This window comes from Capronia coronata (genome assembly GCF_000585585.1).
Source record: "Capronia coronata CBS 617.96 chromosome Unknown acBCG-supercont1.7, whole genome shotgun sequence".
Taxonomy (NCBI): domain Eukaryota; kingdom Fungi; phylum Ascomycota; class Eurotiomycetes; order Chaetothyriales; family Herpotrichiellaceae; genus Capronia; species Capronia coronata.
Window position 1 is genome coordinate 919,433 of NW_006912899.1, and position 20,761 is coordinate 940,193.

At 51.3% G+C, this 20,761-nt stretch overlaps 9 protein-coding genes across 9 annotated transcripts; 5 read left to right on the top strand and 4 right to left on the bottom strand.

Annotated features, from left to right (window-relative positions):
* Positions 1 to 488: 488 nt before the first annotated feature.
* A1O1_07896 (cytochrome c oxidase subunit 6a) lies at positions 489 to 1,117 on the top strand (the record flags this gene model as incomplete). Its single annotated transcript, XM_007728762.1, has 4 exons — positions 489 to 693; positions 754 to 778; positions 843 to 1,002; positions 1,064 to 1,117. 4 exons carry the CDS (start codon positions 489 to 491, stop codon positions 1,115 to 1,117), a joined length of 444 nt encoding a protein of 147 aa, XP_007726952.1.
* Positions 1,118 to 1,311: 194 nt separating this feature from the next.
* A1O1_07897 (uncharacterized protein) lies at positions 1,312 to 3,615 on the bottom strand (the record flags this gene model as incomplete). Its single annotated transcript, XM_007728763.1, has 1 exon — positions 1,312 to 3,615. The coding sequence occupies one exon, from the start codon at positions 3,613 to 3,615 to the stop codon at positions 1,312 to 1,314; it is 2,304 nt and encodes a 767-aa protein (XP_007726953.1).
* A 755-nt stretch (positions 3,616 to 4,370) lies between these two features.
* Positions 4,371 to 6,721, top strand: A1O1_07898 (uncharacterized protein; the record flags this gene model as incomplete). The annotated part of the gene is made up of 2 exons (XM_007728764.1): positions 4,371 to 5,005; positions 5,062 to 6,721. The coding sequence occupies 2 exons, from the start codon at positions 4,371 to 4,373 to the stop codon at positions 6,719 to 6,721; spliced, it is 2,295 nt and encodes a 764-aa protein (XP_007726954.1).
* Positions 6,722 to 7,122: 401 nt separating this feature from the next.
* On the top strand, positions 7,123 to 8,140 carry A1O1_07899 (uncharacterized protein; the record flags this gene model as incomplete). Its single annotated transcript, XM_007728765.1, has 2 exons — positions 7,123 to 7,204; positions 7,302 to 8,140. 2 exons carry the CDS (start codon positions 7,123 to 7,125, stop codon positions 8,138 to 8,140), a joined length of 921 nt encoding a protein of 306 aa, XP_007726955.1.
* Positions 8,141 to 8,231: 91 nt separating this feature from the next.
* On the bottom strand, positions 8,232 to 9,216 carry A1O1_07900 (phosphoribosylaminoimidazole-succinocarboxamide synthase; the record flags this gene model as incomplete). The annotated part of the gene is made up of 2 exons (XM_007728766.1): positions 8,232 to 9,008; positions 9,073 to 9,216. 2 exons carry the CDS (start codon positions 9,214 to 9,216, stop codon positions 8,232 to 8,234), a joined length of 921 nt encoding a protein of 306 aa, XP_007726956.1.
* Positions 9,217 to 10,313: 1,097 nt separating this feature from the next.
* Positions 10,314 to 12,386, top strand: A1O1_07901 (uncharacterized protein; the record flags this gene model as incomplete). Its single annotated transcript, XM_007728767.1, has 8 exons — positions 10,314 to 10,452; positions 10,620 to 10,926; positions 10,976 to 11,105; positions 11,153 to 11,243; positions 11,292 to 11,479; positions 11,529 to 11,769; positions 11,824 to 11,900; positions 11,949 to 12,386. The coding sequence occupies 8 exons, from the start codon at positions 10,314 to 10,316 to the stop codon at positions 12,384 to 12,386; spliced, it is 1,611 nt and encodes a 536-aa protein (XP_007726957.1).
* Positions 12,387 to 15,294: 2,908 nt separating this feature from the next.
* On the bottom strand, positions 15,295 to 17,266 carry A1O1_07902 (uncharacterized protein; the record flags this gene model as incomplete). Its single annotated transcript, XM_007728768.1, has 2 exons — positions 15,295 to 16,859; positions 16,906 to 17,266. The coding sequence occupies 2 exons, from the start codon at positions 17,264 to 17,266 to the stop codon at positions 15,295 to 15,297; spliced, it is 1,926 nt and encodes a 641-aa protein (XP_007726958.1).
* A 956-nt stretch (positions 17,267 to 18,222) lies between these two features.
* A1O1_07903 (uncharacterized protein) lies at positions 18,223 to 19,125 on the top strand (the record flags this gene model as incomplete). Its single annotated transcript, XM_007728769.1, has 1 exon — positions 18,223 to 19,125. The coding sequence occupies one exon, from the start codon at positions 18,223 to 18,225 to the stop codon at positions 19,123 to 19,125; it is 903 nt and encodes a 300-aa protein (XP_007726959.1).
* A 78-nt stretch (positions 19,126 to 19,203) lies between these two features.
* Positions 19,204 to 19,763, bottom strand: A1O1_07904 (uncharacterized protein; the record flags this gene model as incomplete). The annotated part of the gene is made up of 2 exons (XM_007728770.1): positions 19,204 to 19,322; positions 19,373 to 19,763. 2 exons carry the CDS (start codon positions 19,761 to 19,763, stop codon positions 19,204 to 19,206), a joined length of 510 nt encoding a protein of 169 aa, XP_007726960.1.
* Positions 19,764 to 20,761: the final 998 nt, after the last annotated feature.

A 20,761-nucleotide genomic window follows, 5' to 3' on the forward strand; every position in this document is an offset into this window, starting at 1 on the left:
TAACTCAGAAATAACGTTGAGGTTGAAGAAGCTCTGTACAATGTAGAAGGGCATAATTTGACATGGACTGCGGCATATTGGAGGCCTGACCTACAGTACCAAGGGCCTGCCGACGAACACATGCGGTTCTGCCTTGCAAGCGCTTTTATGCAGTAGTCGAGTTCAAGTTCTGGTAGTAGTAGACATTATGTTGGAATTAAGATTTAAAAGCCGAGATCGCCTGCTTTGGGAGGAAGACGGAAATCGGATGGATTGGGAATCTCGCAGGGTTAAGTGGCCGGCCTTGCCGGTAGGTCGTGGCTTTAAAAGCGGCGTTGTTTATGTCATGGCGCACGTGATCTCCTAGCAACTTTCGCATTGAGTTGCTGTCGATGCCAAGCCATGACTGAAGCTCTGGCGCTGCAGTGGTACCACCTCGTTGAGTCTCGAGTTGAAGAACGTCTCGCAGCTAGGTATTCTACATTTCTCTCCACTCAACCCAGGTCAAAATGTCCTTCCAACGTGTTGGTCTGCGCTTCGCGCAGCAGCTGCGCTCTCCTGCCTTCCGACCCGCCCTTCGATCGACCCTTCAGCGACGATTCGCCAGCGCGCCCGCAGCTCCTGGGCAAGGATCCAGCAAGTTGGTCGGAACCGCCGACAATGCGTTCAACCGCGAGAGAGCTGCTGTGAAAGCCCATGCTGCTGCTACCAGTGGTAAGTCTTCGTGATGTGAACCGAAGTAGGGAGGAGGGACAAGAGCTGACTATAACATAGATCTCTGGCGCAAACTCTCAATCTAGTATGACCACCCGAATATGGGATTAATACACAATGAAGAAACCCTTGATCTGACAACCTTGCAGCGTCGTCATCCCTTGCCTCATCCTCGGAGGAATCAACGCTTGGAACTTGTGGAACGAACATTGGGAGCATTGGGAGCATCTGCCTCCTCTGGAGGAACGAGTCGAATACCCATACCAAAACCTCCGGACGAAGAACTTCTTCTTCGGCGACGGTGACAAGGTCAGCGCTTCCTGTGCAGTACGATTCTTGACCACAAAACCTGGACTAACTAGGTCTCTAGACTCTCTTCTGGAACGACAAGGTCAACTACCACAAGAAAGACAAGCAAACTTAAAAATATATTACACCGTGAGGTTGGAATGCTACTGGTGGGCCGGTGAGCTTGCCAATGTACATATGCAAAGAAGAAGAGAACAGGACAACACCACGGCTATTATCGACGTGGATGCCTTGAGCAAATTCATAACCTCATACTGTCATTTTGTGGTCGATAACTGTGTCATGCATTCCGAGAATTCTTGCTTTGTCCTACACTCGCTCGGCCTCATGTTGCCGCTGCAACTCAAGGTACTGCGTTGCAGTATCGTTTCCGAGCACCAAATCACCCCTCCAGTGCAGCACTGTGGCTTTCTTCTTGAGCATTTCCAACTGACCTTTCAGATCCTCGAGGTATCTGAACTGCATGTAGGCGTGCTCGTTGTTCTCCATGGCCTTGTTTATGAACTCTTTCTGTTTTGTGGGTTTATTCTCTTCCAACCCAGCTAGGCCCATGAACGTATCGGCCAGAGTCGAATATGCTCGAGCAGTAAGAGCACAATCTTGATACTTCAATACCGGTGGCATGATAGCATCAAGCATATCTGCCGCGGCTGCGAACTCTCTCGCCTCGTTCAGAAGTGCGGCGAGGAGGACTATCGATTCCCACAGCGAAGGCAAGATCCTGCCACGGTGTGCGATTTGCGCTGCTTTGATGAGGAGGGAGAACCCTTTCAGTGGATGTCCGCAATCGGCTAGGATCCTGGCTTTCAAGTTCAGCAGCCGGGTCTGCACGGCGATGTCGCTGATTTCGTTGTACGCTCGGCGCGCCAATGCCTCGACATTTTTGAGCGCAGTGTTGTAATTTCCCAACCGCATCGAAAGCTCGATTTCCAAGAGAGACAAGGAGAAGCCGATTTCCGCATCCGGCAGGCCCTGACCTCTCAGTCGATCGAGTAGATGTTCCGCAGCTTGGAGGTCGTCCCGGTGCAACAACCTGCGGCTCTTCAGCAGGCCGGAGTAGAAGTCGAGATAGTTCTGGAACTTTGTCACCCGCAGCACGTGGTCGGGAATGCTATTGAGGACCTCGTCCGCGTCACGATACCGGCCTCGTTGGACCAGTAGACCAGCGGTCCTGCAATTGCACTTGAGGATGTCTTCGATCGGTGCATCCTTGACATGACACTGCAGAAAGGCCTGTCCGCACAACCCGGCCACGTGAGTAATGCCAACCCTGCTATATGTTGCGCTTTTCATCAGCAGAGTTGGCCCTGTGATGCTCTGCGTTGACCGGATCGTGTTCAGATGGGAAGCCTTTGCGATGTTCTCGAAGACAACGGCAAGGCTGTCGCCATACTGCAGACCGAGTTTCGCCTCGCTCAGCAGCGTTGTGCTGAGTAGGCTCCACATTTCCGCATCCTTCGCTCTTGATTTCAAGAACACCAGTCCTTCAACCTCATTTCCCAGGATTCCATTGCCTCCCTTAGCATTCACCTCGCTCGGGAACGACCTGCCAAAGTGATAGATCCAGCTCATGCAGAAGTTCAAGCAGGTCACGTCCCGATTCTCACGCGCCGTTGCGATTGCTTCTTGCATGGCTGGTAGTGCTTCGGCATAACAGCCAAAATCGGCCTGCAGAATTGCAAGGTTGAGCAGAGCGTATTGGTAGAAAGCCCGCTCTCGGCTCTGCATGGCATAGTCGAAATATCTGTGCAAGTTGTCGAATGCCGAGAAATAATCTCCGGCTCGCCAGGAATCAAGGAACTTCAGATAGTGACCGAGTTTGGGAATGACGGTACCTGCTTTGGTCATTTGCCGCAGTCTCGACTTCATACTGTCTGGCAACCTGCCTCCCAGTCTTTGGAGTTCCGAGACTTGAAACTCCATCAGCTTCTCGACATCGTACAGGCTGAAAGCGCCGTGCGTGTTTCGCTCATCTTCGATGAGGCTGCCGTACATCAGTTGTGCCAGGGGATGTGACGTATCGATGCGAAGGCTGGCTAGGTTGGCATCGAGCGCGCCCCTTCCATCGAATCCGTTCTTTTTTTCGTAGGCTTGCCAAGTGGGAAACCTGTATGAAAGGAAATCCTGCCATAGAGCGATGCTGTCTTGGAACTGTAGTCTGGTATATTCCAGATAGCAACGACGAACGAAAGCACCCAACGGAGAAGTTCGGAGAATGCGGCCATGAAGTTCACCTGAGTCTTCTCCCGTCTCTCGCTCTCGAAGGATCTGTTCCCTGGTCTTGGTAAGTAGACAGGGAAGATTGGTGATGAATGCCTCAAAGACGTGGAAACAATCGATGGTCCAGAGTCGCTTCAAGAGAAGGTCGTACAATGACCGTCCCGGCCTCGCGGAGGGATGCGAAGAAAGTGTTGATTCAAAGACTGATATCGGCAGTGCATGTTCGTACTCGGTATTTGTCTCTGTTTCATTGTATGTTTTGTTCCCCGGAATGGTTTGACTAGCAAGGAAAGATAGAACCACTTTTGCCTCACTTGTAGGGACTACGTCTTCGGCGTAGAGTAGAGCCACAACCAGCAGGGTTACTTTCGCTGGCGTCAAGTACCGACTCATTTTGGGGCGACCATGGACGATCAACACGCGATCGAATCAAGTGTATTGCGGAGTATCTGATTGTGCATGGCTGATCAGTCTCCCTGTTCAATTTCCGTTTGGATGGTGGCCATCTGTTTTCTCGTCGAACGATTGAAGTCGACGCGGTGAGACTTTGGGAACTTGGTAGTACGCGCTCAGTGTCAGGTCCGAATGTGATTGGTCTACATTAGGTAAGTAAGGGACAAGACTGAAATTGCTGTCAAGTGTTGCCGCTTTAAAGGACCAGCCCCCACGCCTCACTGCCACACCACAACATGCCGGGACTTCTACTACCTCACGCCTGTCAGTCACGCCAGCATGAGAACAATCCCCCTAGTTTTAGCACTGGAGGTATGTACGTGGTACATACAGCACATGTAAGTAACCCGGTGGAGTCTCGATGCGGTCCAGATACCTTTCTGGGTCGAATTCTGCGCGTCCGTCGAGCATCAACAGCTCTCAGCAGCCGAAGCGAAGATGCCCCCACCCACGTCTATCCCAAACAGGATAGGTATACGTTCTGGCCTCTGGTCTTTTATCCCTCTAGCTTCGGCCGCAACCATGGGTTTCAGCTGCGAAAATCATGGAGATGGCGCTCCCTGTCTCAGATCTTCCATGTAGATCAAGTCCAAAGCCCATGCACTGTTGCAAGTACTAATAGGTGAGTCGCACCCTCATTATCTGCACGATGACAAGTTCTCGGTGGGAAGGGCATTCGCGTGCCAGCAATTCTCATGGAGTCCAAAGTCGAGGCCTCTGCGCCCAAGGTCACTGTCACAGCCTTGGAGGAATCTAATTCTGATTCTTCATCTATCGAGAATGGATTCCAGCCACCCGAGCGGAGAGTCGTGCAAGCAAATCTGGCGATCTTGGCCGGCGTGCTTCTTCCTTGTATCCCTATTGTTGCCGTCTCCGCGGCTCTCCTTGGGATTCTCTTCTACCATCGTGTCGACCTGAACCCGGGCCATGCAGAGCTCCATATACCGACAAATGAAGTGGACAAGAACATCACCAACTGGATCACCTTGATTCGGAAGCAGGGCGGCGAGTGGGCATACTATGTCGAGTACAACCCTTCGACCCTCACGACCATCGCCTCGTGGACCAGCCGAGTTCTTCCATGGTGTGCATCCTCCATCATGGCCCTGGTCGCATTCTATGCGGCTAGGCACATCGTCTTGAAGAGCCACAGAGGCAACGGGTCTGATCTGCCTAACCCGCAACAGCTCACAATCCTCATCAACGTCCTGGGTGGATCCAGCTGGGGCCCTATCAAAGACACGGTGTTGCATCGCTATCGCAGTCGAGAGCGATTGGTATCGCCGCTGCCGTTATCAACTCTGGCCCTTTTCGCCATCACTCTTTTGGGGTCAGTTATTCCTTACATGCCTCTACCTGCACACTGGCAGCTAACACCACACACAGGCTCATCATACCAATCCTTGATAGCTGGTTCGGAATCGCTACAACCGCACCCATTGTAACGCAACTCTACCCTCGAGACGCTCAGTTGTCCTTCGGGAGACAGTTGTCCAGCTCCGACTCCGGCTCATTCTGTCAAGGCAATCCCCGGGGAACGAATGACTGCATACGCCAAAACACCTTCTGGCCTTGTAACGTTTGGAACTACGAGTGCTACCCCGTTGCCAGCTTGCTTGGGGTTGGTGACGCACCCAAGATTACCCAGGACGCCTCATCAAACCACAAGGCGTGGAATTACACCGATGCCTCTGGAACCAATTACTACTACTTGGGCAGTCCGAACCAGGATGCACTGGTCGACTTCAAGGCTCACACTTTCGCCACCAGTACGCAATGTGTCCCCATCACACACAAGTGTTACAAATACTCGCGCGATGACAACAGTAACTTTGAAGACGCTGGAATCTTCAACTGCACTGACGAATTCCATGGCTCGCTGTATAGCAACATCCTTCGTGACAGTCCGGAAAAGCAGGTTTCTCCTAACATCGGCGTCGCGTTTGCCCAAAATCCCGAACTGACCGTCGTGGGGGACGTGGTCAACGGGCCTTCCGCCGATGATGTGGCCTTGCGGGCGCAATACACGTTCCCTAAGCTCTATACAACGAATCCTTTGTACTTCGGCGCTTGGGCTATCGGCTACCCGCAAGCCGACCCCGTCAATACCCTTGCCAGTCCATTCGCCAGCGACGACAAGGGTATTGCCTGGGCAGCCGACCTTGACCCAGGCAATGGCGCCACGTGGCAACTCAATTGTTCAACGACCGTCTACGATGTCAGCTACACGTGGATCGATGGTGCCGTGCACACGTTCAACAAAACCAAGTCTACGACCGACATGGCCGCTCTGCTAAGCGCACCATTCGCGTACGCCGCGAATCTCAGCGCCATACCGCTGGCGCTGTCGTCAGTCGCTCAGACTGCGTCGGTGCTCAACACCTCGGTCGGCCTCGCGAACGCCTTTGCTGACGAGATGAGCAAGACCATGCTGGCGTATGCCATCGGCGCCATGGAGCCCAAGCTCAACCTGCTCGAGCAGGGCCGCAACTCGACGCTGCACGTTGCCCGCGTCCCAATAGTACCGCTGTACCTGCTACTGGCGACGAAAGCCGTCTTTGTCGTGGTCGTGCTAGTACTCGCCGTTGGTGCGTATTGCTTCAGCCACCCCAGCGAGACCGAGGCCGTGCGGTCCGCACTGAGTGCAAAGGGCCTGGCCGCCGCGCACTTCCAGTCCCCAGATCTAATGCAGTCCAACGTGGTCAAGGAGGTCCAAAGCCGGTTGGAGGCCGTGAGAGGAGCTGAACCGCCGCAGCAACCACCAACCCCACACGAAAAGCATGAAGCCGCGCAGCAAGACCTCGACGATGACATGTCTTCTCGGCCCAAACTACAGCACGCCGCGACGGCACCCGTCCAAGGCAACTTGCCCGCGCGCGAGGCCCGAGTCGGCCTGCTTCCGGCGGCAGATGGATCGTGGCAGTTTGTCATGGTGGCTAATGGTGTGTGGAATAGCATCAAGCCCATCGTCAAAAGCATCGTGGTCTCTGATGCGGCCGCCGGAGGCTTGGGTGATGTGGGCAAGGTCATCACTGCGTGGAAATGAAAAGATACATGTGTCGGCAAATAATATAGTACATGGTATATAGTAACGCCCTAGATGAATGAATGCATGATGACTTGTTTGTATCTGAACTGCATAAGGCCATCATATTTGTCGAATAAGGTAACGTAGTCCCATCCTCACCTTGCACCAGTTGGTTGGATACGTATAAGGCGGCGTCACCACATATCCGAATCGGGAGTGTGCTAGCCGTAGCCGCGGGCGCTAGGCGGCCACTTCCGACGACTCTGGCCGGCGGTGCATGGCCATAAGTTTGGGGTTGGAGAATTGATATGCGGACAAGTGACGACAGCCTTGAAGCGGGAGCAGAGCAGAAGTGCAGAGCAATGCGCAAACCGTTCTCTCTCAATTAGCATCTGTCTGACTCGAAAAAAGCTTCAATGATGTTCATGCCGACGGTGAGGCGCTGTGCGCCTGGTTTCTGGAAGAAGACGACTCAAGAAGTCCAGCGAGCCACCAAATTCGGTATGTTGTGATCAGTGAGGACGATGGTAATCCGGCGTAGTGCCAGGATGCGATGCCAGAGCGGACAGAGTACTGACCATTGGTGTTACTGCTGCAGCCCTCAATCTAGAAGGCCTCCAGTTACCGACCACGCCATACCCTATCTTCGACTTTGCCGACCCAGAAACCATTACGACCTTGAAGTCCATGACCGACCAGTCGGTGGGCGGTTTCTCGACAGCAGAACTCACGCAAAAGCCGGCCGACTCCTCTTCAAATCCTCCGATCCCAGCACATCTTTTATTTCACGGCAACATCTCCACAAAACTACCGGCGAATCGACCGGACGTGCAGCGGACCGGCTACGCAGCCTGGCGGAACCAGGACCGAGGGCGCACAATCTTCGGCGAGCTGTTCTGGAATGTGGACCCGTACATGTACCTGGCTTTGCGGGTGAAGAGTGATGGCAGAAAATACGTGGTGAACATCCAAACCGATTCCATCGTTGAGTCAGACCTACATCAACACCGATTGTACACCAGATATCACAAGGGCACGGAAGGACCTGAGGACCCTGGTCAGTGGGAGACGGTTTGGATCCGATTACATGAGTTCGTGAGGACAAACCACGGTATTGTCACCGAGCCACAATCGGAAATGCTGCGTCAGAAGGTGAAGAGTGTTGGAATCGGCTTGCTTGACAGGCAACCAGGACCGTTTGAACTGGGCGTCGCTGCAGTGTGGGCTACGAACTTGAATGAGAGGGGTCAAGTGGATGGCCGAACCGGCTGGGAGGAGGGCGATCAAGGGAGTGCGAGACTGAGCGAGGTAACAGAAGAGAAGTTGGCGCAGAAGCTCGAGGAGAAAAGAAGTCTGCCGGAAGAGAAGAAGGGCTTCAGGGAGAGAGTCCCACACTTTGGCAAAGTGGGCACAAAAGACACATCTGCTGTAAGATAATCTAACATAGCATTGAAGCAGGCGCAGGATTCGAGGCATGTTCATATTTGGATTCAGCCACGAACGAGTATGATGTATGAACCCTCTTTAATCACTTCAATTCCTGTAGCGTCTGGTCTAGCGTCTTGCCGGTGAGAATCTTGAACGCCTCCATGTACTTTGCGCGTGTGGCCTCAACCACGTCTGGCGGCATCGTAACATCGTCCTGGCCCTTCAAGCCATTCTTGGTCAACCAATCTCGCAGAAACTGCTTGTCGAAGCTGTCCTGGCCCTGCCCAATCGTGTATGTTGCCTTGGACCAGAAGCGAGAGCTGTCTGGCGTAAGTACCTCGTCTATGAGCACGACCTCGTCTGTTTCCTCGTCCAGCCCGAATTCGAACTTTGTGTCCGCAATGATGATGCCTTTCTCCTTCGCGTAGTCCCTGGCAGTCTTGTAGATCTTCAGCGCCAGATCCTCAATGCGCTTCGCATACTTTGCGCCCACAATCTGCTCAGCCTGCTCGGTGGAGATGTTTTCATCGTGTTGTCCCAGCTCGGCCTTAGTGCTAGGGGTGTAGATGGGCTCAGGCAGCTCTTGAGACTCTTGTAGACCCTCGGGCAGCTTCTTCCCATTCACCTCGCCGGTCTTCTTGTACGAGGACCATGCTGAGCCTGTGATGTAGCCTCTAACGATGGCCTCGACGGGGAACACTTTGTATTTGCGCACAAGCATGCTTCGGCCTTTCAGTTGCGGAACCAGTTGCTGAGGGACTGTCGGAGGTAGCTCGAGGGAAATGAAGTGAGTTCTCAGATCTGGATGGCATTTCCGCAGGTATTCGAACCAGTGCGCCGTGATGAGTGTGAGTATCAGCCCTTTGTCCGGAACGCCCTATATCAAAAACACCGGTCAGGGGATGATTCATTGCAGGATGTGAGAGGAAAGCGAGGCGCACATTCTTCATGACCACATCGTAGGCTGATATCCTGTCTGTAGCAACAAACAGGAGGGTTTTCGCGTCGACATCGTATAGTTCTCGCACCTTTCCAGATGCAATTAGAGGTAGGGCCTTGCCCAGATCGGTGTTGACTAACGCCATGATGTAGAGGAATTATGAATGCAGCTGTGGTACGCCGGGATCAACAGAAATTTGTACCTGTGACGTCATAGCGGACGTTGGGCGGACGCCTTACCAAAGGGGTATTGGCACCAGTGATAGAGGAGCGGACCCTAACCCTAATATGTACCTCTCCGTCTAATCACAATCAGGGTGGGCTCTACCCTGAAGACCTCCCTTCATACACTATAGAGCTGGCAGCTTCCCAGCTCAAAAGAGTATAGAGGCCTAACAAGCCTATGAAGGCCGTTATTATCAAAAGAAAATCACTACTATAATTGTTTTAAGGAGCCTACTATTAAGAACTACCTACTCTTCTATATCTGAGACTATGAAGTGCGCCTATTTTAGTAATAGCAAAAAGGGAGAATAAATATGGAGGTATCCAGAGTCCTAGTAAGATCAAGAATTAAAATATGGATACGAAGGGTTCCAGTATTAATTTGATTTAGCTACTTATATGATAGTGAGGTGCCTACTATAGGTAGTGTTACTCTAGGTCAATAACTATAGAGTACTCCTAAGCCAAATATAACTAGCAAGTAAGTATAAACATAGAGGGATACTGCTATTCAATAGTATACAAGACCTTTGATATAGGTACAAAGCACACTGGCATCAAATAAAACCAGGCACTCTTATGATAATGGGGCACCAACTATGGACAAAGAAGGCAGAATAAAAACTATGCAAACTGGCAGTAGTAGGCGCCCGATGCACTCATCGATATGGCCACGGCGCGCACTATAGCTACTAAGTAAACGCAACGTAAATGTTACTCCTTGTGACGCGGGCGAACGCCGAGACATCTGCGTTTCCGCCATAGTGACTCCACTCACCTCACTTCATGATTCCACTCGCTTCATTTCTCCTCCCACTTTCTTCCCGTTTACACCATCTTTCTGCATATAAGATCGTGCTTCCCTTGCTTCTGAGAGGTTAGTATAGCTTTCTGTGGGCTGAAAAGCTGCTTCTGGATGATTACTGACTCGAAAAACGCCTCAGAACAGTCAAATTCGGCCTCCACGATGTCCTCTCGCCTCGCTTCCTCCAGCAAATCGCCTCCCAGACGTGTTATCATGCCTGCGCTGCCATTAGTTGGCAGATCGACACGTTCTCCTGCAAATACGCCTGCAAATACCTCGCCAATCGACGAGGTTGAAGGTGTTTCCAAGGCTGTGGACGATCTGACCATCGACAACGGCCCAATGATGTCTGGTAAGTGTATACACATCATTCAAACTCATTCTAGGGGTCGAAAATGGCTTGTCCTAATCATGGTTCATTCATAAATGCTTGTTTATGGACAAAAGCAATATCTACAGGCCATTTTATGTGTTAATTACAGCTTGTTCAATGTATACTGACCGACTTGATGTGCATAGATGCCACTGAACCTCCTGCTCCTACCAGTCCTGTTGCCACAGCCTCTACCGACATCGTTGAGTCTGCAAAGATGGAGCCAGCTAAAGACGATGATGTTTTTGGCGCCTCTGCAACCACTGAACATCGAGAAGATGTCATTCCTGTTCCTCTTGCCCAGAATATTGTTGCTACTCGCCCTGAAGGCAATATTCGCACTCCAATGGCCTACAATGGGTTCGAACCGCGTCCGGATCGCGTTTCTCAGCTCCCCAACGCCCGAAATGCGCAGGGACTTTACCCTCCTGATGCTTTGATCTTTGTGGCAAAGTATGTACGAACAAGACAGCTAATCGAGAACTCTACTGATACATCCTAGCCTATCGAATCAGCGTTCTCCTGATCATCTGTATGTTTCGTGCCAGCAGACCTTCGGTGGCTTTGGTCCTTGCCATATCAAGGTGCTCCTGGACAAGAATCGCCATCCATTTGCTTTCGTGCAGTTTGAGGTACGTCGGCAACTCTAGGGGCTTTACACTGCTAATCATGACTTCAGAACGTCGAAGATGCAAATGCTGCTGTTGATGCTGCCTCAAACATGATGATGGATGGCCGTAAGATCCGTGTTGAGCGTGCCAAAGCTGAACGTAAGCTCCACACGCCTCATTTCTCCATTCATACTCACAGATGTCTAGGTGCGGTCATACTGAGCAGACAGGATGGAGGCAATGTTTCCGAGGCTGAGGCTCGTCATATGCTGTCCAAATACGGTCCAATTGAGCTCTGTGTTCATACCCAGGCTATGGATCGCAGCAAACACAATATGGCTGCTGGGGTCTACGTCAAGTTTGCATACTACCTGGATTGCCGTGATGCTCTTCGTGTAAGAATCATGTCCAGCGTTCAAACGGCACAGCTAACCAGCAGAATAGTCCTTCAACAACCATGCAGGAGGCTACAACCTCTATATGGCACCTCCAGTGGAACCACGTCTTCGTCCTGGTCCAAATGGATCTCCTGTGGTTCGTGGCTTCTCTACTCCTCGCTCTGCTGTCGACCAGAAGTCCATCTATGTCGGCAACTTGCCAGAAGGAACGACTCGTCCTGAACTGGAGGGGTTGTTCAATGAGTTCGGCACCATTGTGCAGGTGAATGTGATCAGAAAGGACTTCGGTAAGTTCACAGGCTCAAAGACACGCTCTACGGGTCAGTACTGATGAATCCCAGCCGAAGACAGCGTCAATATCTTCGGTTTCATCGAGTTCAGCAACCCAAAAGAGGCTGAACGTGCTTCCATGGCCGAAGTAAGTCATTTAATTGATTGATTCAGGCAAATACTGACAATATCATAGCGTTCTTTGCACGGAGTCAAGCTTCGAGTCGAGCCGAAGGAGTATTCAGCTCGTCGTACTCAGCGTACTGCATACGTCCCACCCACTCCTGTTCGACAGAATACTCCACGACGCCACGTCGACGCCGGGTATTCTGGAAATGCCATGAACTACAACAACCAGAATATGTACGGCATGCAGTCAATGGCGACTCCTCCTGGCGGATATAATCAAGGCTATGCAATGCCAGGATTCAATCCTTCTGCCGTTCCATTCCTGGGGACCCCTACTCATACTGCTATGAACAACATGGCTCCAATGGGCATGTTTTCCCCCTCTCCAGCTCATAACGTGAATGAGTACGGCCAGGGACATTTCTACAACTACAGCTCTCCATTGTACCCTGACCAAGGCCACATGATGGGATCTATTCCAGAGGATGGAGAAGCAGAATACTAGCGAAATGACGGCGTTTCAGGCGTAGCAAAGGCGTTCTGAGCACACGAAAGCTTGCTTGAAACATGAAACTGCATGCATGGAATGGATGACAATTGCTTTTGCTGAGCTATTCAATGGGGAAAAGGTGCTGGGCAGACTGGCGTTCAAAAGTGCTGCATACAACAGGAGTGCTATTGACAATATGCTCTGCTGGGATTGTACGAGAAAAGGGCTTTCAGAGCGGAAAAGAGCATGCTGATACACAGCACAGGTGGCTTAGCATGCCTGCTTCTACTGAGTTTATGGGCTGTGCTATTGAGCCATGGAATTTCGAGCAAAACTTCAGCCATAAGCTGAACAAAATTGCTTGAGCCTTACTGAGACATAGCGAGCATGCCAGAATTAAGAAAAAAGTGCAAAAACCAAGTTCCATTCTGCATTACTATTACCCTAAAGCATAAGAACAATGCAGCTCCTTGTCGTCTGCTTGTGATCCCATTTGCATGGCCAGTGCTTGGTAAAACTGGAGCTTTCTGGCACCGCCTTCTCAGCCTCGTCGAATAGTGGGGCCCGTATATCATATTGGACTCTTTCACCCAGTAATGGCAGGCAAAAGGTCAACAAAGCTTCCAACAAGAGCTCTCTAGCAGGAATAGCATCTATACTTCACTCTTTCGACAGAGAACAGACAGAAGAGAGGGTGCAGGCGCGCCCGCGCCCTTGGGAAGACCTGGTGGGGGTTTCTATTCAGCCCGCCTGTAGCCTGTACGTGAACTTCCCACGCCTTCTGTCCATGCCCGTCGATTGCTTACCTGTCATTCCCTCATCTAATTGCACATTTGTGAGAGAACTATGTCTTCTTTGAGGCACTTTGGAAAGAATGCTATCGTTGTCATATCTTTTGGCCTGAAAGCGTTCTTATACTGAGTCTCTTCCATTGTTTTTGAACGAACCTTTCCAAGAAAGCCTTCTTATAAAATCTGCTACTTTCAAAGACTTGATATGTGAGATAGTCTTCGGTCAGAAGCGTCGATAAAGCCACCTCTCCCTTGCTTGCTCCTCCGATCCTGTTCCGTTCCCCGATCCTGTCCTCGGTGACGCCACGCGAGCTCCTCTTCCTCTATTTCCTCCTTACCTATCTTTCCTCCACAAGCAAAACACAGAGTGAGAAGACCTATTGGGTTGAAGAGACGGAGCTGGATACTTATTACGAAGAGAAAAGAGAGAAAAGAGAAAGACAATCACACAGAAAAGGATATAGTGGTGAAGAACAGGAACAAGACGACACACAAATAAGGTGACTTTTGAAAGAGGAGGACTTATACCGGCCGGTAGGCTATTTCAAGAGACGAAAAGAGTAACAACCAGATCCATGATCGAATCTACCTTCCCTTCCTCGACGTTTCAAAAACCAATCTCTATCCCTCTCCCAGAATGGTTGATGCCTCGATCACGATCCCCCGATGCCAATGGCTCACACCATCTTCCAGTGACAGGACATATAAAGTGAAAAAGAGCCGGGAAGACGTAAAAGCTGGAGCAGAAGTCTACACTGGGTTCCATGGGAGCTATATACCTAGGGATTGAGAAAGAGGAGGGATCATACATCTACACTCAAAGAAAAGCATCAGGGAGACCAGAAGGAGAGGGCTTTGACAATATTGAGGCTCTTCGAGCGAAGAGAGTGGGACATATACTAAAGTTATCAATCTACCAGATCGAGACTGAAGGAAAGAATGGCGCTGTTATCTAAGTCTCAAACCTGCACAGATGGACCCCACCATTATGAATGGTTCCAAAACTGGACGAAGGTGAAAAGGCAAAGAGAATTCCTGAATCGCAAAGGTCTCACAGCGTAAAAAGCGACCACATTGCTGACAAGTGATGAGACGAGCGGGAGGAAGACTATACATACAAGAGAAAGGCACTTATCTTCGATCCAGCTTTGGTCAATGGACTCATACGGCTTTGGTGGTCGGATATTAGTCCCACCAGGTTGGTGGAACGATAGGCTGGCTGTGCCTTTGCATTGGCACCGGAGATGGAGGACGAGGCGAAGTCTTCTGCTTGAATTGGAAGAAATCATCGTCAGTTGAAAGAAACTCCTCTACTAAGTTCGGGATTCATGGACCATTATTGACCTCGGTTTGCAGGAATTCCTTTGTCAACAAGTCCAACGCAAACCTCAATCACTGCATTTGGACATCCATGACACAAAGCAAGCCTTTTCATTCTGCAAATCCCAAACCGCAGTTGGGCAAACATCACTGCTGCGCTATCAGATACCAAAAAGCAACGCCATGCTGCTGGGCAGTCAGAAGAAAAACAGCACTTGTGAATGCTGAAGCTGAGGCAACTAAAAACTGCATAGAGACTGCTGCATTTATGTGGAATAGATGTCTCGGTCCACCTTTGGACGAAAACGGCAATGATACAATGGATTTGGCAGGTCAAGCGATCTGTGAGAGGGTCTCCGGCCTCCACTGTAAGGGGTCCCAGCCTCGTCGTGTCTGAACGCTCATTGGATCTTAGGTGAGGGAACGGATCAACTATGCTCCGATCTCCGACCACAGCCTTGCAGATTGCACCCACTCTTTTGTTCTCACCTATTTTGGACGTGCTTGCAATGTTGGATGTGAATGGAGTTTACCGGAATTGTGAAATGATGACACCACTCACACACCTGCAGACCGAAATACTACCTGGCAGACAATGTCGACGAGTCATTTAACGATGCAAGATTTCCTGGATTTGACTACTGACAACTACTGTAGGGACACGGTATGTCTTGGAGGCTTTCAAAAGAGGTAGGAAATCATGTGTCATACATCTCAACCAGCGAGCGTATTATGCCGCACACACAAGACATAGCCAACGCCCATGTCATAGCTCATGATCGTCATCAACTACAGTACAAGATGTGCCAAACCTAGGCCTGTATGCCCGACATATGTGGTGGAGTCTGTGTATCATTGCCCCGGCCAGCCAGTACACTCCGCAGCAACTCCTCCGACATCATGTCCAGATCCTCTTCCTTCATTCCGGTCGCCAGAGCTACTAGCTTTCTGTGCTTGCCGATCTTCTCACTTGTGCCAGCTTCGGCCAGCAGCTTTGCTATCTCCTTTACCAGGTATCTGCGCTTTGCTTGCTGTTCATTCAGTTCGACGGCCCATGGTAATGCCGCGCGAATTTCATCTGGAGATAGTGGCTGAGGGTTTGCATAGCGGAAGGCTTGCTGGCTGGTTTGTTGATCTTGTTGAAACAACTCGGTCTGAAGAGTATTTTGCTCCTTCTGTTCCAACAAGGATTCCATCTCGTTCAGCGATTTCTGGTATTCCTGCCGCAAAGCCGGGACTCGGGATGTGTCTTCTGCTTTTGCCATGAGAAAGAATGTCTCCTGTCGGATCTTGTGTCTCTCGGTCTCAAGGGCGGATAGAGCCTGTTTGGCCTCTTTGATCTCAACATCCTTCTCCTTCATCTGCGAGTCATACATTTCAGCCAGCTTCATACTGCCCTCGTCCAGAAGAGAACCAATTTTGTTGAGCACGACAGATCCGGCGCGTGACACTGATTCCTTCTGGCGTTTGCGACGAAGCTGCTTGGCAGCGAACGATTCGCCGGCACGCGGGGGAGAGGATCCGGGTTGCTGGAGACTCTCCTTCTTTTCGCGAAGAGCTCTGAGATATTCGTTTGCGGTTTCTCCTTTCAGGTTTTGGATGTCGCCGGCTTCCGGACAATGGTTGAGAAGGAATGTCGCCACTTTGACACAGCCATTGCGGATGGCGCATAAGGCAGCAGTATCATGAGATGCGTCGACGGAGGTGAGTAGAGCCTGGACGTAATTCGACCCCATCTCTTGCATCTTATTGATAAGGACCTCGCAATAATAACGGGCACAGCTCCATTTGCTTCTTGATCGTGCTGTCTCGGCAATATGATGAAAGACGGTCGCACCATGCCAGTCGCGCTCTACAATAGTCCCCGCTAGAGCCTGGACAATCTTTGCAAACGTACGTTTGTCATAGTTGTTGGTAAACAGGACGGCGCGGATCAAGGGTGTCTCTCCGGAGGATTGGTTAGGAGCGGCAGCGTTGGCACCGCGTGCTATTAGGTCCCGCACGACCTGCACGTCGCCCATAGCACAAGCCCAGTGCAAAGCGTTGTTCCCTAGATTATCGATCGGTCTGTCGACGTCGAAATTGGCTGGTGGATGTGGAGGTAAGATGTTGGATGCGGCCGGATCATCTCCCGCAGTCACAAAGTAATCGAGCAACTCATCACCGTAGAGCGTATGTTCGAGATCAGTTGCAGTGACGGTGGATTCTTCGATGTCGCGCTTGCGCTTCCTCGATGCGGTCGAGTTCTGTGAGAGTGGAAGAAAGTCGTCTTCGGCCATGAAGGAGGCAGTTTCTGGGGAATGGTCCCGGCTTTCGGTTCCGTTGTACTGCGCACTGGCGGTTTCGTAGTAGCTTTCAGCGGGTTGGTAAGCTTGCACTGGACATGGTCAGCTTACAGACTGCGCAGCTGGACTCGCACTTACCAGGTGCCGGTGGAGGTGGAGGCGGCGGGGCGGTCTTCTTTGGGTGTGCAGCTTGTCTGGCCTGCTTTGGGCGGCTTGAAGCGGCAGTGGTATGCTTTGGAGCAGGGGGAGGGCTTCGGTCACCAGGGACGAAATCAAAGATATTCGAGATGCGACTGAGGACCCCATGTTTCTCGGCGAGCATGCGACCCTCGGTCAAGGGGATCCATGTGCCCTGGTATTTGCCATATCCGCCTTGTATCTTTTCATGGACCCCCTTCTGGACCTCACGTTCCAAGATTCGTGTCCGGGCCGGTTTGTCGAATCCTGCGACTTTCAAGATATGCGTGGCATTGACCCAGTCGTCGGAACGGCGTCGCATAATATGATCGCCTGCGACCTTGAGCTCATAGACGGGTACCTGCAGCAGCGGTCAATCATCTGTCGCCCGACAACAAAGGGCGGGATTTCGCTACATTGCTGTACGTCGCAGAGTAGATTTCTTTGTCGAAAGCCATCACGCTTTAGGTCCGAAGGAGAGGAACAAAGGCAGAACAAAGTGTGCGCGATTAGTAGAGCATAGGACAGGATAGCCAAATCGCGACTGTCTCTGAGTGGGATGATCTCACTTTGCGATGCGAATTTCGCCGAGTGATAAGAGGGGTGTGGCTCGACGCGTTCACGAGCTGTGAAGTGGCGGTCGGAGCGCGTTTTATCCCGCCGCATTAACTTAACGCGCCGGGCTGGGACTGATTATATAAGCTCGTTGCTTGGCAAATTTGCATTGAATGTGGAAGGGTTTTCCATTGCTTAGTAATGGCCAGCCTACATGTACTATACTACTACTACTAGTACTAGTACTAATCCCAGACATCCTCTAGTTGTTTTGGATATCGCCTTCGAAATTCACAAATAGATAGGCGTCCAATTGCCTCGGTTTGTAGCACACAAAGGCGTAGTATGGATTCACTTACGGTCGCGACCTTTGCAAATGGCACAACATCTGGCCAATCGTGATATTTTGTGATTAATTACACATTTACACGACGTCATTGTTGTCAATAATTTTCTCGCCGCTTACATATCACCTCAGCGAGGTGAGAAAGACAAAAGTATCGACAACTGCACTGTGTCATCCTCAGGACGACCAGCATCCCTCAAGGTTAGAGGTGTTGAATCTGTTTGATCTTTCTCCAGCCTTTCATGCAAGCTGCTAAACCTTTGAGATCCTTCAGCGCGGTACTCTCCAGGGCAACGCTGTTGCGCGCAGTTCCTCGGCGGTCTCTTGCTACCTCGCCACCTAGAGCCTTCGTAGCCAGCACAACTCGAACCGCCAATATGACTACGGGCAATTTCAAATATATCGATCCCAGCTCCTATGTCGAGAGCGATGTCCCCTTCGTCAAGCCTTGGTCGAAAGTTGATGGTCCAGGCACTTCTTTCAAATTGACCGATCGCAGGCGGTCCGTGGAAGACTTGCGGGGCCAGGAATCCAAGTTCTCCGTAGACACCTCCGGCTTTGCGGTCTACGAGTATCCGGCACAAGAGAAGGAATTCACCGAGGACCGCAGGGTTCGTGACGGATACTATGCCGAGATAGAGGCCCTGCTGCGGGAGAAAATCCCCGGCATAAAAAAGGTGGTGATATTCGATCACACAATCAGAAGGAGGGACAAGGCGGCACCTCGACAGCCCGTCCAGCAGGTGCATGTTGATCAGACACCCGGCGCAGCGGAGGCGAGAGTACGAAGACATCTCCCGCAGGAGGAGGCAGAAGAGCTATTGAAAGGCCGCTATCAGATCATCAATGTGTGGCGGCCGATTGCAAATCCGGCTTCAGATTTTCCCCTGGCAGTCATTGACTGGCGAACCACGGCCCCAGAAGACTTTGTTAAAGTCGATCTATTATATCCCAAGCGGGACACAAATGATGACGACGATCGAGGCAGAGAAGTCCCTCCCGATCCGAGCTCTACTCATTCAACCGCCGGCTACGAGGTCAGGGGTGAAACATACGCCATCGCTCCAAATGAGAAACACAAGTTCTTCTACCAAAAGGACATGACACCAGATGAAGTCATGTTCATCAAGTGTTTTGATTCTTTCAGTCAGGTGAACCCCGGAGGTAAGCCTGGTTTGGCGGATTGCACTCCACATACAGCATTTGTCGACCCTCAAACACCGGCAGATGCTCCTGGGCGCCAGAGCATCGAGGTGCGATGCTTGGTATTCTACGAATAGATGACATTTGTGTAGGGGAACTCGTGGTACATATATTTCTTCTTATATGGCTAAAAGGATGCACTCCCATTTTCCAACTTACTCATCGTCAATGATCAGGATAATGTTGCTCCTTGTGCGACCCGAACCCCATCTTTCGAATGCTTGCCGATGCTCATCCAACTGGCAAACGCTGTCCACTCTCGCCTTGACCTTGCCTTGACTTGCCAGCTCGGTGCTTTCTGCCAGCTGCTCGCCAGCTACTCACCAGAGGGGTGCATGACGAAGAACTTTCCAGAGATAGTCTTGCTCGCGTCCTCGGGCGGGTGCAGCACAACCCAGTGCATGTCTGCAGGCGGCACAATTGTCAAACCCTGTCCGCCATCCTCGATTTCATGCCATGCTTGCTCGAGTGATGAGCCACCTCGGCAGTCTAGCACGAAATCCAGATTGCGAGATGGATCCTTCTCAGCCAATGTTCTACTGTTGTTCTGCTTGGAGTCAGGGATCTCGTCGGCCCCGAGGTCTCTGACAAAGTCAACATTCGATGTGCCGCAGGTGCCGACGATGTATGCGCCGATCACCCTCGCAAGCGGCATGGCCAAAACACCCACGCTACCTGAAGCACCGGTGATTACAATGCGTGGTGGGGGCTGCATAGTACCATCCGTGGGCGGCGCGAGACCGAATTCCTCAAACCGGGCTTGCCTTGCCGTCAAGGCGCTGACTGGCACAGCAACGCCTTTGCTGGCGAAGGCTCCGGATGTGGCTGTTCACCGAGGGGAATATGTGACCGACCATGACGCGGAGGACTCGAATCAGGGATGGATTAGTACTAAGGTATCTTGGCGAGGGTCAGACCGGAAAGCAACGGGAACATGAAGAAAGAAGTGATGGATTACTATCCGCGGAGATGTGGGGTGTCTGGACGAGGAGGTTATTGCAAAAGGCCAAGGTACAGTAAAACAGCGTTAAGCGTCTATACGAGCCTCAGAAGATGACTAATGTTCAGATCTCGTCCAGCGCCGCAAGACCAGTCCAGTCACAGTACACATGCCGACGTCCGAGGTAAGTATTGACAGTGTCTGGATTGGACGGCTATGGTGGGAATTCCCCTGGCATCTCAAGTTCAGACAGTCTAGGTAGTCTGCAAAGCCTGACCCTTGTGCCTCCGTCGTTAGATGCATTTGCAACCATTTGGGCTGCCACGCCCGTCAATGAACGAAATACCTGGCTATACTTGATTCTATCATGACGATTGCGTTACGAGTGTTGCCCCTTTGCTTATCGTGGTCGATCGTGCTGGGAACATCAGGTCCGGGCGTATAGATCTTCATCGCTCGTTGCCAACGGCAGTGAGGAAACGCCTCATTGGGTGAGTACACTTGCGGCTCAAGCTCAAGGTACCAAGATAGATCCGCTGACGTAGAAGGAACCCCTGCCAACTTATGCTAAGCTCAGGCCAAGCTTCTCGCCGAAAGTCTATAAAGGCTTGGTTTGACGATCGTTGCCCCGCATGCTTGGATCTGACATCATTTTGGATTGGATGCGCTCAGTCAACTTCCAACTTTGTGACATGAGGGTTGTGCCTGACTGTATCTTTGTCCAATCCAAGGCTAAAGCTGAACGCCATCCGGGCGTAAAGATTGCGTGGCCT